General features: G+C 38.7%; 1 protein-coding gene across 1 annotated transcript; it reads left to right on the forward strand.

Annotated features, from left to right (window-relative positions):
• The first annotated feature begins 3,985 nt into the window (after positions 1-3,985).
• On the forward strand, positions 3,986-10,200 carry slc26a10 (solute carrier family 26 member 10). The gene is made up of 18 exons (XM_039801608.1): positions 3,986-4,460; positions 5,006-5,116; positions 5,281-5,438; positions 5,583-5,747; positions 5,828-5,980; positions 6,071-6,153; positions 6,247-6,394; positions 6,486-6,599; positions 6,909-6,986; positions 7,069-7,164; positions 7,671-7,777; positions 8,109-8,178; positions 8,356-8,538; positions 8,651-8,705; positions 8,891-8,979; positions 9,069-9,123; positions 9,244-9,350; positions 9,453-10,200. Exons 1-18 carry the CDS (start codon positions 4,196-4,198, stop codon positions 9,489-9,491), a joined length of 2,076 nt encoding a protein of 691 aa, XP_039657542.1. The 5' UTR covers positions 3,986-4,195; the 3' UTR covers positions 9,492-10,200.
• The last annotated feature ends 5,253 nt before the right edge of the window (positions 10,201-15,453 follow it).

Genomic DNA, 15,453 nt, shown 5'->3' on the forward strand with positions numbered 1-15,453 from the left:
TTGTCTTACCCTGCTCATCAACCCCATTTCCAGCAGCAATATCCGGCCCCTGTTTTTGTAAAAAAACAACAACAAATACTGTATGCTACCTGCCCAGTTCCAAATAACAGACAGACAAAAGGAGCAGTTAGCTAGTAAATGACGCAAGTTAAATATCCAAATATTTTCCTCTGGAGTTGGAGACCAAGAGAGAGTTAAAAATAGAGTGAATTTTGGAATTCTTATGGTGATATTACGTTAGGTAAACGGACCTACATACAGAAGGGTTTAATGGGTAACCAAAGGTCACACATGCTGACATGCACACCTTCAAAATCTAAACCCACGCGTCAAGCAAGTTAACTTTATTAATCAACCATTAATGAACCAACAGGTGCTAAGCTATTGGTTCGAACCTGAGACGAAAACCAACATGTGAAACATGCAATTGTAACTCCCGTCTTCAAATCTGGAGACCGCCATGTAGTCAGTAACTACAGACCCATAAGTATACTGCCAGTAGTCTCTAAGGTTGCAGAGAAAGTGGTCATAAAACAACTAACTGACCACATTAACAGCTGTAACCATGGCTTAAACCCTGCCCAGTCTGGTTTTAGAAAACACTATTCTACAGAAACAGCCATCTTACACCTAACAGAGCAAATTAGATTACATCTTGACAAAGGTGGAGTTGTTGGAGCTGTTCAACCTTTCGTCTAATACACTTGCTTGGATATCGTCTTACCTGTCCAACAGAGTACAGTGTGTGAAAATCAAAGATGTGTGTGCTAGTAATTTGAAGTGTACAATGCGTGTACCTCAAGGATCTGTGTTAGGTCCATTACTTTTTAGTCTCTACATCAATGACCTTCCACAGTACAGTCATGGAGTAGAGGTACAATGATACGCAGACGACACTGTTCTATACACTCATGCTACATCAGCTCAGCTAGCAGCTGAGAAATTAGCCTGTGCCCTGGATGGAGTGGTCGAGTGGCTAGACCAATCTTTTCTTACTTTAAATGTAAGCAAAACAAAAAGCATGTTCTTTTCCAAAACCAAGCTTCACACCGCAGATGTAAATATCTGCATTAAAGTGATGGTGACTCGAATTTACCCGGTTCTTCATGACCGCGACAAATGTTCTTCAGAACATTCGTCTAACATTGTAGTTAGCGTAGTCGCGCTGAATAGCTTAGTGCGGGGCTAATGGACCATCGTTAGTATTCGTAATGACCCCCCTAATAATGCCAGTCAATAATTATACAAAGATCTACACTAGGTACTCAATAGTCACCCATAAGGGATTGGAAAGTTTAGTACACCAGAAGGTAGTGAACACTTGCCTGCTCTCTTCTGCTCTCTGTTGTTGCTGCTGCTGCTGCTGCTACCTGCAGTTAGACTCACAGCAGCAACAACAACAGCAGAGAGCAGAAGCCAGCAGGCAAGTGTTATTTACATAAACTTCTGGTGTACTTACAAACTTTCCAATCCATCGTTTTATGAGTGCATAACCTATATATACTAGTGTAGACCTTTGGTATCATTTCGGGCATTATTAGTGGGGTCATTTACGAGATACAAACGTGGGTCCATTAGCCCCACGCTAAGCTATTCAGCGGCTAACGCTACTCTACGCTAACTCGCCCAATGTTAGACCCAGGTGAAAAAAGCTTCTGGGGGGGTGTTTGGCTCGAGGTCATGGTGCAAAGGACCCTAGGGTAAATTACTCCGAACCATCACTTTAAGGGTGAAAAAATTGAGACTGTCACTGAATTTAAATATCTTGGTGTTGTATTGGACTCAAATCTCAACTTCAAAAAACACATAAAAAAATGACAAAAACTATTAAATACAATATGGCAAATTTGCAACAGGTTAGATCCTCTCTTTCCACAGAGGCTGCAAAGATATTTCTCCATTCCCTCATCTTCTCACACATCTCGTACTGTATTACCTGTTGGGGGCAGGCCAGTTCAACAACAATTAGGCCCTTAGAATCTTTGTATAAACAGGCTTTGAAAGTATTTGACAAAAAACCGTTAAGGTATCACCACTGTAAAACACATTTTAGAGTGTTTTCAAATCTATGTACAGTTTATAAAATTTTAAAAGGTTTGGCTCCTACCTGTTTGCGCAAGTTTGTCTCTTACCGCGCTGCTGGCTCTGTAAGGTCCACTAGAATATCTTCTATACACAACTGCATTGTACATTTTCACTCCTCAGCCTTTGGGCAGGCAGCCTTCTCTTTTAAAGCCATTACTCAATGGAATACTATGCCGGATAATGTAAAAAGCTGTGGTTTGTTTGGCAGCTTTAAAGCTAATCTGAAAAATCCCCTAAAAAACTCTCAGCAATGCTCGCACACTGTCAGTTAATCACTCAACACTTTGTCTCACTATTCTCTTGTGTGCGTGTGTGTGTGTGTGTGTGTGTGTGTGAATGGGGGGGTTGTGTGCTGTGCATACCGCTACACCTCTTGATCATGTTGTGTGTGTATACCTGTAATATGAGATGTATTTTATTGTTATTTGTTATCTTTTTTAACTAATTAAGCATTGTTTGCCTTTTAAATTGTTGTATTTGTGCTTTCTGTGGGACTACAGATGCAAATTAGCCTAAGGCTAACTCTGGTGCAATACATTAAATGATTACATTTATGTTTAAATTGCACACTGTCCCTTACAAATAAAATTGAAATTGAATTGAAAACATTACAATGGATTTACAGCTTTAACGTAAAGGTTAAAGAAACCCAGCTTTTAGTATAAAGTTTTCAATATATTCTAATTGTATTCATCAGTATGGTGAACACCATACTCTAAGTTTGGAAAACACTGGCCATATTTGTTAGGTAGCACCTGTCAAGTTGACACTATAAAATACGCTGTATGCTTGAGTTCAAGTTACCATGCTGGATGATCGATAACATTTCCCCCCTGATATAGCAATAAGGTAAAAACAGCAAATCACATTGCAATGCTAGATGCTGTGTCATCTTTGCTGTAGATTTGAACGTGTGGTATGATACATTTTGAAGGGGTTTTAAACTTTCCGCCCTTCTATCCGAGGTCTTGGCCTATTCAAGCCAAAATCCTTGGGTGTTGTCCTGTGCAACAATAGAAAACGATGGCATTGCCTGCACTTCCTCACGTAGCCTTCGAGATGGGAGAGGTTAAACCCTAACCCATTCACAGCACCCAATACTGGGTTTACACCAGAGATACATTTCCCTTGTTTTTGTATCCACCAGTCAGTCTGAACCTCTCTTGAGATTGTGATTTCTGTTTGCCTCATACGCTCACAAACGTTGAAGACATCAAGTTCTATTTTTCTCATAAAGATGTTTTCCAAGCTAAATTTTGCAAACAATATTTTATGGCCAGTAGACATACACATCATGTTTTATCTTGTATTTATTAAAAAAAACTTGTACACTCCCATCTGACAAAGAACAACATCTCACTCATTAAACACAATCTCTGATCAGAGTCAAGGTGTGGTTTGATCCATGAACCAGGCTGCCATGTGTGATTGAGTTTCACAGAGGTCTCATGGGTAGCAGAGCCCTTTTCCTTGTGGCTACACAGTTTAAACACCCACCCATTACAGACATCCATCCTTCTCGGAAATGAACTCCTCGCTAACAGACATGGTTTGAGGTTACACCTCAGCTCCACCAACAATACGACTTTGATCTCTTTAGGCGTTTCACAGTGGTATACATTGTATGACTTAATTGTGCCTCCTCTGAGCTTGTACCTCCCTTGTAGCTCTCTGAAGGACATAAAGGAGGATATACTGTGTAGTGCAAAGGATGGTGTGTGTGTGTGTTTCTGTGTGTGTTTGGAGGGAGGGAGGGGTTGTGAGTGAAGGAAAGGCAGATTGTATGCCTGACTTTCTACTTTGTGTTAAGAAAAAATCCTTCGAGCAGTAGGACCCAGAGGATTTTTGTAGGGGGATAAAATTGGACCAGCACACCTTTATGTTGTCTGAGGCAGGACAAAGATGTGAAAAAAGTTGTTCAACACTGTAACAAAATAGGTTGAGCTTTGAGCCATGTCATTGGCTAAGAAGAGTCTGACAGGAAAATGCAATGGCTTTTGAGGTCAGGGCAGACCCTGCTATAAATGTATTGCACCCGTCTAACACCTTTACTGACTCTACTACAGCGCTTGCATGGTGAGCTATCATCTCTCATCTCTACAGGGACAATATGAGCGCTTCTGTGGCTGTGTACAGGAATATTTACACAGAGGACCGCTTCAAACAGGCCTACGGCTCCGATGATAGCACAAGTGGAAGTTTGCGGCTCCGGGACAAGCTTGCCGGGAGGTGCAGGTGTTCAAGGCAAACCTGCCTTCACCTGTTGAGGGAGAGAGTGCCCATTTTCAACTGGCTGCCAAGATACAGACTGAAGAAATGGATTTTAGGAGATACTATTGGGGGACTGACAGTTGGTATTCTTCACATTCCGCAAGGTGAGTTTACAAATACGTCATCAAAAAGGGAAAAGAGAGTTTGTTTTCTATTACATTATTTGAATATGTTAAGTATTACATTAATAGTATGAGTATTAAATTATTTCATTTTAGAATCAATTGAGCCAACAATACCACAATGGTGATAATAATAATAACAACAACAATATTAACAATAATAATATTAACATTATTATTATTATTTTTATAAATGAAACCCTAACAATACACAGTTTTTATTAATATGATTGTAATAATTAATATTAATAACTATGCCAAAAAATTTGAGCAAGTATTGCAAGGTTAGAATAGTGTTTATATTTATAGAAATTAAGGCTAAACTGTCAAAATCTCTGCATTATCACAGTGGAGATACTAAATAAAAACTCAGTCAGTATTATTATTTATTAATATTTATTATTTTTGTACTTTGCATGCTTCAGCCATATAAGCATCCATAAGTACAGATTTTACATTCTGAACATAAATTAGAAAAAAATGTGTTTGCTGATGAACTGTCTTTTTGAATGTCCTTCCCTAAACAGGCATGGCCTTCGCGTTACTCACGTCTGTGGCACCAATATTTGGCCTTTACACCTCCTTCTTCCCTGTGGTCCTCTACATGTTTTTTGGCACAGGTCGCCACGTGTCCACAGGTAAGACTTGCGTCCATATAACATCTATTGTATATTCTAGAAAAGCATAGCAAACATCATTAATCAAAATAAATACATTATTTACATTATCACACACATGCATCCTGAACTCAATGTGTCAGTTATAATGTGTTCTACTGTTACTGAGATGGGCTCATTCTCAGGTACCTTTGCTGTGGTGAGTCTGATGACTGGTTCTGTTGTGGAGCAGCTGGTTCCCACTCCTCTGGAAATGAACTCCAGTTCGTCTGAAGCGGCCGACTTTGAAGCCCAGAGGATTGGAGTTGCTTCAGCTGTAGCACTCCTCTCAGGTATTATTATGGTAAGAAAACCTATGGATTAAACACAAAGTCACAAAATGAAAATAATAATGCAACTGAGATCTGTCTTTTTGTAAAGACTAGCAGACTTGCTTCGGCCAACACAGCTCATAATTCTGTTTTTATTATTATCTCTTGTGCCCCAGCTCTGTATGTTTGGTCTTCAGCTGGGCTTCCTCTCCACCTATCTGTCAGAGCCAATTGTTAAGGCTTTCACCAGTGCTGCTGCCTTTCATGTTACCATCTCGCAGTTGCAAAGCATGCTGGGGCTGCGGCTCCCTCGCCACACTGGGTCCTTTTCCCTCTTTAAGGTAAGCAGTGATTCACGATGGATGTTATTATTTGGGCATTTAGTGCTGTTTGCTCACAGCTCACTGACTCGTGTGTTCAGACTTTAGCGTCTGTGATGGAGAACCTGCCTCACACTAACATGGCTGAGCTGCTGATCTCCTTGGTGTGTTTGGCTGTTCTGGTGCCAGTTAAGGAGATCAACATGCGTTACCGGCAGCGCCTGCGTACACCTATCCCCGTGGAGATCCTCACGGTTAGTCAACTGGATTTATGAATGTTTAGGGTACATATTTACAATATGATCAACAGGTTATAAGTCATGTTTTTATGTTTGCTTCTTCAGGTGATTATTGCTACAGGTGTGGCCTATGCCTCCTCGCTGGACTCTACTTACAACATTGAGATAGTTGGCCACATCCCAGCTGGGTAATCTTTTAGATTAGAAAAAAAACAGACCACAAAACAGTGATGAGTTTAGTAGCTTCCACTGACTTTGAATTTTCCTATTCTCCTTCTCAGATTCCCGGGGCCACGGATGCCTGCCTTGCACACTTTCCCTGACATTGCTGGAGATACAGTAGCCATAACATTTGTTGGCTATGCTGTGTCGGTTTCACTGGCAATGATCTATGCCGATAAACATGGATATTCCATACATCCCAACCAGGTAAAGTGTGATAATGTCACAGCTGCTTGTTGACATGTTAGATTCTCACCAATCTGTTAACTTTTTGTTTTGAACCTGTGCTTGATTTCAGGAGCTCCTGGCTCACGGTATCTCCAACACAGTGTCTTCTTTTTTCACCTGCTTTCCCAGCTCAGCCACTCTTGCTACCACTAATATACTCGAGAGTGCTGGAGGATACACACAGGTAGTGTACTTGATATACAGTAACTTCTGTGTGTCACACTCACAAGCCACTGGTAGGCTCTTTGTCTTAAAGGCCCAATCTGCAATTCAAATGTAAACAGGAGGGTCACACAAAGAAAAAAAGAAAACTCTGTTATCACTCTCAAATTGATTGAAAGGGCCTTTAATATAAAGACAAACACTAGCAAGTAAATTTAAGTTAATATGTTTACTGATGCTTTAAAGACATCAGGAAAAAAAGCCAATATTATGATCAACAGAGAAATACATACTCAACATACAAAATATAATTGTGTGTGTGTTCCTGCAGCTCTCTGGCTTGTTCACAAGTCTGGTTGTTCTGGTTGTCCTGCTGCTGATTGGACCGCTGTTCTACTTCCTACCAAAGGTGTGTTTGTATGTCTGTATCTGTACAAGAATGAGAGAAACAAAGAAATTTCACTCATCTCCCCCTTTATCTATCTCCCCAGGCAGTCCTGGCATGCATCAACGTCACCAGCCTCAGGCAGATGTTCCTGCAGTTCCAGGAGTTACCTGAACTGTGGAGAATCAGCAGGATTGACTTTGTAAGGCAATAGATTAGTACAGCAATATAAGACATACAACTGTATTGTGCAATATGGTCCCAATGCACATGAATAAAACACAAGAGAATGAAAGGAAGATGGTGAATTAGCTCCCTAGTTACCACTAGGTCAACAACTGACCAATAGAGCACAGCTAATTGGGGTTTTCAGTATATTAACATATTGGCTCATATCTTGCTCAGGCTGAGGTTATTTACAAAACGTTCAAAACTATGCTTAATTCACCCCATCTGGATTAAAATATGTGTTATACAGTCTGACAGCTGCCTGCAAATTGATGATGCATGCATTTTGAAACAATAACTGTTGCAAGGTATTTGAAATAAACACTCTTCCAGCCAAAGAGAATCAGATATAAATCAGGCCATGGGCTCATGAGCTAGTAGAGCACAGGTTGCACACACTGATTGCTTTGCTGGAATTAACCATCATTGATGTTCCTTGTTATATTCTGACATGACAATACATTGTTCTGGCTGGTGCAGATGGTTTGGGTGGTAACCTGGCTCTCTGTAGTGGTACTCAACGTGGATCTTGGCCTGGCTATCGGAGTGGTTTTCTCTATGATGACTGTCATCTGCCGCACACAAAGGTACATTTTCCAGTCGCATGCACAAATACTATGGTGCAATTCAGCGAGTGCTCTTGCCGATTACTTTCTTGTAAGAAATACCATGTTCATCTGAAAGGGTTAAACATGAACTGAGATGATCAATAATCTGCAGCAAGAATTATGTAAAAGTAGGTCTTATAAGCTCCAGAAACAACCAAATTATAATTGAAAGGGGCATTGAGGGTCCTGTATTTGGAGCTCTGAACTAAAATTCATCACAGAGAAATAGAGAATCACTTCATACCTGTCAAGCTATGTAGATCATATGTTATAATGTGTTAATTAAAGTTGATGATTCATGGTTCAACAGGGCTGGTTGTTCAGTGCTTGGTCGGGCCAGCAACACAGAAATTTACAGACCTCTGGAGAACCACAGCAAGGTGAGAGGATGCTCTTACTGCTTAATACTTGTATTTATTTTGATTAACATGAGCGCAAGATCTTTTATTAAACTAAATAGAATCTTAATTTCTTATTCCAACAAGTGATAATCATAATCTCAGAGACGATGCAGACTATCCTAGAATGAAGTTAGGATGCTACTGTTTTCCTTTCAGTGCTATGAGGTACCTGGGGTGAAGATCCTGACTTACAACGGGCCTATTTACTACGGAAACCGTAGCTTCTTCAGGGAGGAGATGAGCAGGCTGCTGGGCCTGACGCCAGAGAGAATCCGCAGCCGAGAGAAAGCTAGGAAAGCCCTGGAGAAAAGGGAGAGAGAGGCCATAGTCAGCACTGTGGTACGGCTACTGCAATCACTGAATGAGCGGAGTTAAAAAACATTTTTAAAATTCACACTGTAAAGTTTAATTTCAGTATCTTATTGTTGTTTCTCTCTGTATTGTTGTTTAGGAAAGAGCCATTGCAAACACATCATTTTCTTCAGAAAATGAGTTCTTTAAATCTGGTAAGAACAAAACATTGTGGTGTTTCTGTATGGGTGATAATACATTTACATAGTTCCAAAAAGTAAAAGCTACAATAGTTATTTATATAGGCCTTTACGAATGACAGTTGCATTTACATTTTTTGTAGACATATAATATTAAGCTTTCAAAGCTTTTCTTTCCTTTCCTTTTTTCTTTTCTGTAGAAACATCTGAGAGTGATGTTCAGGCAGTGTTAATCGATTGCAGCAGTGTGACTTTTGTTGATGTTGCTGGAGCAAGACTCTTTACACAGGTTAGTCTAAAGCAAGAGATTATGCTTCAAACTTCACTCCATTTCTTTGTGCATTGTGTCCATAATTGATCGCTATTGGCTTTTTGCAGATGTGTACTGAATGCCAGAAAGTTGGAGTTTATGTATATTTGGCAAACTGCAATGGTAAGGCCTATGTGTTTGAATTCTTGCCTTTTTTATGGTTTCCCCTATGGTATTCTGGGTTTATACTAGTTTATTCACTTGCATACATTGAATACTGATCAATGATTTCTATCCCCCTAGAAAGCGTATTGAAGATCCTAACATCAAGTGGTCTAATGACCTACATGAACCCTCAACATATTTTTGTCACTGTTCATGATGCAGTGATGTATATTCAACAGCAGAAGGTAAGCTAGAAAGTTTAAATTTTCACAAATATAAAAACACTTTGGTTACGAATTATGTAGCTTGTCCTAAACAAACAATGCAATTTCTGTTGTCTTCCGTAGGAAAAACCTCCAGAAAACACCACGACTGTTTGGGTATGAGCCAGGAGGCAGTGACGATGAGTCATGCTCCCAGCAGCAAGGGGCATTGGGCTACAAAGACAGAGGGCAATAAGACTTCTACATGTTGTAGAGATTATGTCTCTCAGCTGTATAGCAGTGATTCAGCTTTTGGTCCAGATTTCACTATATACCAGTGTTTCAAAGAAGCAGTAGCCTGTTGTAGCACTATGTCATGAATTATAATACTTATTACATTACAGTATTAGCAGTTTTCTCATAGATATTGAACTCACTCATGGCACACTTCAATCTGATATAGATAAACAGTAACAAATCTCAATCTCCTCATATATTTGGTGTAAAAAAATAGAAAAAAAAACAATATGTAATTTTTGACTTATGAGTATAAAGCTGTACATGACAGATGTTAATGGTTCCTTGTTCTGTTCTGTATTGTCTTGTATGCTGGAATATTAGCATAGTGATATTTATTTAGTTTCTGTTTGTTTGCAATACAGATTAATATAAAGTGCACTGAATAGTTTGTTGTATTTTACTTTGTGTATTTATATATATTGAAATATATGATTGAATTTACAGTAAATGCCATCCAATACTGTCTTAAAATGTTTTGTCTTTTTAACTCCCGAGAGACTGCACGATATATTGTGTGAATGACTTTTGTATTTGTCAGCAATTGTGCCATCCACTGGCTGTTTTGACAATAAATATATCTCCAAAAACAGAACTTCACAGTGAATTAAAATGACATTTAATACATTACATTTAAATACCTTTAATAAAATCAAAGAAATTGGGTAATAAGTTTTTAAATCAAGACATGGAATAGAGTGGTTATTAAGTATGAATACATTTTAGGAGGAAACAGTGTGGAATGTGAAGCACGCCACTGTATCAAGTTTTGAAGAGAGAAGAACGGCAGTCTTTGTATTTGGTGAGGTACTGTAGGCCTGTGTGTCTGCAGTGAGATATGATCAAAAGTGAAAAATACAGGATTCAAAAACAACAAAGACAAAGGATTTGTTTGTCACAACAAGGGGTAAAATTGGAAAGTAAGACAACAAGTCATCAATCATACAAAATGCTGGTTTATTTAACATGCAAGCTACAGTGGTCTCAATTTGTGTATATTTTCATATAAACTTGCTAAATAAGACTAAATGTTTTTACTGCAGAAAGAAAGTTATAAGCTGTTTTAAGGGTGTTTTACCAGAGGCTGTAAATGCCATATTGAAAGTGATGTCTTCCTCACCACCATGATGCCCTCTGCTGTCCAACAGTTAAAGGTTTCCCCCCACTGCTCATCATCATAATCCTGTTACCTTGACCTGATAAAACTATACGTAGTGTGGGTTCAAAACCAGGACGAAAAAAAAACTAATTATTTCCTTGCTTGATGTTGGATAGCCAAGTTATTAATTTTTTCCAGTGCATATTTCAAAGAGGCCTCTAGACACTGTACCCTTTGGGTTTTAAGCTCAAGGAGTGTTTCGCTAATTGGCAGGAAGTAGTCCACTTCAATTAGAACATGGTACACAAGGCTCTGGCCAAATGTTTACTAAGCCAGATTCTACCGGCAGACCTCACACACACACACACACACACACACACACAAATATTAAAAAAGTAACACTGCAAACTCCTCTGGGAATGTGAGCGATTTAATGGCAACGCTTTGATTATGAAAAAGTGCTTACAGGTAATGTGTAAATGTTCTTACAGTTATGTTAGCTGACCCAAACCAAACCAAATAAAAAGAAAACCCCAAATAAATGGAACAAAAAGACCACAAAAAACAGTGGAATAATACAATTTACAAAAGGATAAAACATCAAGTATTTTGTTATTTCTAATTTATGCAATTTCTACAGAAACAGCAAAAGCAACAAGCGTTGAAATGTACTGGAAAACACACACATTAACCCAACCAAGAGTACACATAATTAGTATGAACTGATACTTCTACCACTAATATTGGTAATACAATTATAATAATGTTAGGTTCCTCATGACAAAGCAGAGGATCATTTAACTTGTGTGGCATTTTTGTCTGATCTTTTGTTTCCATCTTGTGGTGAAATGTTGGAATGACAGTCTCTCAGCAGGTTCTTTATCATAGAGCAGTGATCTTCATAAGGGGGTCCGGCACCACTAGGGGGTCCTCAGAGTCTCAGGGCCTCCAAATTAGTCTTAATAAAAAAAAAGAGTCTTGAATCTAACATATTATAAGCAAATATAAATCCCCACTGATGATATGCTTAAAGGGGTGATAGAATGATTTTATAGGGTATTTTACACTGTTCCTTAAGGTCTCCTAGTGGGGTATGTAACATTGGTTGGGCTGAAAATTGCCCGAATGCTATTTTATTAGGCCCTTAACTACCGTGTGAATATGGCTCTATTTGGAACAAGAGCTTTTCTTCCAAATATGGTATGCTCATGAATATTCAGAATGAGCTACACGCTGATTGGTTTGAGCAAACTACATAGAAACACATGGGACACTCGACAGCAGGTCTCATATTTCAGACACTGCAAAGTTATACATTGTTTGTCGGGCTATTTCGTTATTAAATTCACTTCTGAGACTTTTTTAAGCAAGAAATCAACTATATAAAGCTCAAATATGGGCCGTTTTAGGAAAATTGATGGCCAATTGCAAATTTGGTAAGACTGTGTGTCGGATTTCAGCGCCGGTGCTGCCTGTGTTGCTGCCTCGCCGTCCGGCCTGCCTTCCTTCACAGACCCCGGCCTGCTATGAGGTACTTGGAGCGCCGTCACGACTGGCAGCCCACAGCACTCCATAAAGTGTATGTGTTATATGTCATATGTTAGCTAAATGGCCCGTGTGTGAGAGCACGGTCAGTGAGCTCTTTACACCAGCAATCTCTTACCACATGTTACACACATGTCACGCCACTTATACAACATCTTCCTAAATGTCTTATAAAGCTAACAACGGTGTCCGATTTCAAATTAATGAATATTTGTGAAGACTAGGTGTTTCGTTAGCTGCGGCTGTCCCTTCAATCCTAGCTAGCTATGTGTAACTAGCTACAAATCACGGATAGTTAGCTTTATTTTCGGCGTAATTCGAGTATATTTAAAGTTTGAATTTTGTCACGCCACGTATACAACATCTACCTATGGGTTTTATAAAGCAAACAACGGTGTCCGATTTCAAGTTAATGAATATTTGTGAAGACTAGCTGGGTGTTTCGTTAGCTGCGGCTGTCCCTTCAATTCTAGCTATATGTAGCTACAAATCACGGATAGTTAGCTTCATTTTCGGCGTAATTCAAGTATATTTACAGTTTGAATTTTGTCACGCCACATGTACAACATCTACCTAAGGGTCTTATAAAGCTAACAACAGTGTCCGATTTCAAGTTAATGAATATTTGTGAAGACTAGGTGTTTCGTTAGCTGCGACTGCCCCTTCAATTCTAGCTATATGTAGCTACAAATCACGGATAGTTAGCTTCATTTTCGACGTAATTTGAGTATATTTACAGTTTGAATTTCATCACGCCACTTATACAACACCTAAATGTTTTGTTTTCAAGTTAATGAATATTTGTGAATTTCAGAGGAATTCTAAGAGGAGGCTAGCTAGCTCTCATTGATAGAGCTAAATCCAGCCGCAGGCTCTATCAATGAGACTCGCGGAAAAGCGGCGTTCATTTCCCCAATCGTTTGTTTAAATAACTATAACACATAATTACACACATTAAAAGAGTAACTGGAACCTGTGGTAAGAGATTGCTGGTGTAACAAGCTTGCTGACCGCACTCTCACTCACATACACTGGGCATTTAGCTAGCAGGAAGAGGGGAGTTGCAGGCCCTGAGGCAACAACCCAGGCAGCACCGGCGCTGAACTCCGACACACAGTTGGACAAAATTTTCAATTAGCCATCCATTTTCGTAAAGCGAGCCATATTTGAGCTTTACATTTTTTACATTTTACAATTTTGTAATGGAATAGTAGAGATCTGCGTGACCTAGATTCAGAAGACTACCTGATCTCAGGTCTACGGTGGCCGGGAAGTGCAATGCAACATTACAAAGAATGAAACACTTTTACAAAGCTCGAGACAAATTTACATTTTGGAAAACAAATTTACATTTTGGAAAACAAATTTACATTTTGGAAAACAAATTTACATTTTGGAAAACAAAATAACATTTTAGAAAAAAATTTACATTTTGGAAAACAAATTTACATTTTGGAAAACAAATTTACATTTTGGAAAACAAAATAACATTTTAGAAAACAAATTTACATTTTGGAAAAAAAAATAACATTTTAGAAAACAAATTTACATTTTGGAAAACAAAATAACATTTTCGAAAACAAATTTACATTTTAGAAAACAAATTAACAAGATGCAAAACACTTTTACCAGTCCCGAAACAAATTTACAAATGACAGATTCTTCACGGAAAGGAATGTACCACATACCGGAAGTGATGAGGTGATGTTGGTGAGCGCAGTCAATTTTTGTTGTTGTGAGTGAGTATATGGCGTGAATGAAGTTTATGGTGACTTTACGTGTGGTCGGTGTTTGGAGTTTTATATGACGCGAACCTGACGGAAACATTGGAAAAACAGGGGAACGTATCGACAGCCGCGGCCGGATCGGGCTACAGCAGGGGGCAGCTGAGTCCGCGTGCAGCTGCAGGACCTGGAGCTCACTGCCCATTCCTGGGAGCCAAAACCCACGCCACCACGCGGGCAGCGTGGGGAGAGAAAGCGAAGGAAGGAAGCCCGGGAGAATCAGATCCAGGACTGAACGGAGGCCGGACTGTCACAGCCTGCTGAAGTTTAAATCACAGGTTTCCTAAAGGGAGTCTGGCGGGACTCGGACTGTGGACGGACGAAACAACGACTTAAAGTCTCGTTAAATAAATAAATACATGCAGAAATAAATGAATCATTAGTGTTTAAACTTCACTTTGAAGCAGAACCTCTTAGTTCAGAAGGGGTAAGTTTTCCGTTTGTACTCATCTGTGAACTGATTATAATAAATATTCTTTGTATTAACACATTAATTAGTCTCTTTGTCTTTTTGTTTAAAAAAACTAGAACATCGCATGAGATTTTGACGATTTATAGTGATTTTATTTCCGTTAGACCTTTGCCTACATTGACGCTGATGCATTAAGGACGGCCCATAGACAGTATATAAGGGAGTGCCTCCCCTGTTCCAAGATGGCGGCTCTATTGACGCATTCGATCCATAACTGCCGTAGTCAAGGCGACATGTATACAACACCTCATCACTTCCGGTATGTGGTACATTCCCTTTCCGTGAAGAATCTGTCATTTGTAAATTTGTTTCGGGACTGGTAAAAGTGTTTTGCATCTTGTTAATTTGTTTTCTAAAATGTAAATTTGTTTTCGAAAATGTAAATTTGTTTTCTAAAATGTTATTTTGTTTTCCAAAATGTAAATTTGTTTTCTAAAATGTAAATTTGTTTTCTAAAATGTTATTTTGTTTTCCAAAATGTAAATTTGTTTTCTAAAATGTAAATTTGTTTTCGAAAATGTTATTTTGTTTTCCAAAATGTAAATTTGTTTTCTAAAATGTTATTTTGTTTTCCAAAATGTAAATTTGTTTTCGAAAATGTTATTTTGTTTTCCAAAATGTAAATTTGTTTTCGAAAATGTCATTTTGTTTTCCAAAATGTAAATTTGTTTTCTAAAATGTTATTTTGTTTTCCAAAATGTAAATTTGTTTTCTAAAATGTTATTTTGTTTTCCAAAATGTAAATTTGTTTTCTAAAATGTTATTTTGTTTTCCAAAATGTAAATTTGTTTTCCAAAATGTAAAAGTGTTTCATTCTTTGTAATGTTGCATTGCACTTCCCGGCCACCGTACAGGTCAGTTGTGTAGCCTATGTAAATGTTGGGGCGTGACTGTTCTCTTAATACACCCATGGGTGTGACAAAGGTACAGGTCTTGGGAGGTTGACGT

Source organism: Perca fluviatilis, chromosome 5 (assembly GCF_010015445.1).
Source record: "Perca fluviatilis chromosome 5, GENO_Pfluv_1.0, whole genome shotgun sequence".
NCBI lineage: Eukaryota > Metazoa > Chordata > Actinopteri > Perciformes > Percidae > Perca > Perca fluviatilis.

Excerpts from the sequence above, each read along its gene's own strand:
- slc26a10 (XM_039801608.1), top strand. The coding sequence starts at position 4,196 with ATGAGCGCTTCTGTGGCTGTGTACAGGAATATTTACACAGAGGACCGC. Across the intron at positions 5,439-5,582 it reads TCCTCTCAGGTATTATTATG|CTCTGTATGTTTGGTCTTCA; the intron begins GTAAGAAAACCT and ends CTTGTGCCCCAG. Across the intron at positions 7,778-8,108 it reads GTCATCTGCCGCACACAAAG|GGCTGGTTGTTCAGTGCTTG; the intron begins GTACATTTTCCA and ends ATGGTTCAACAG.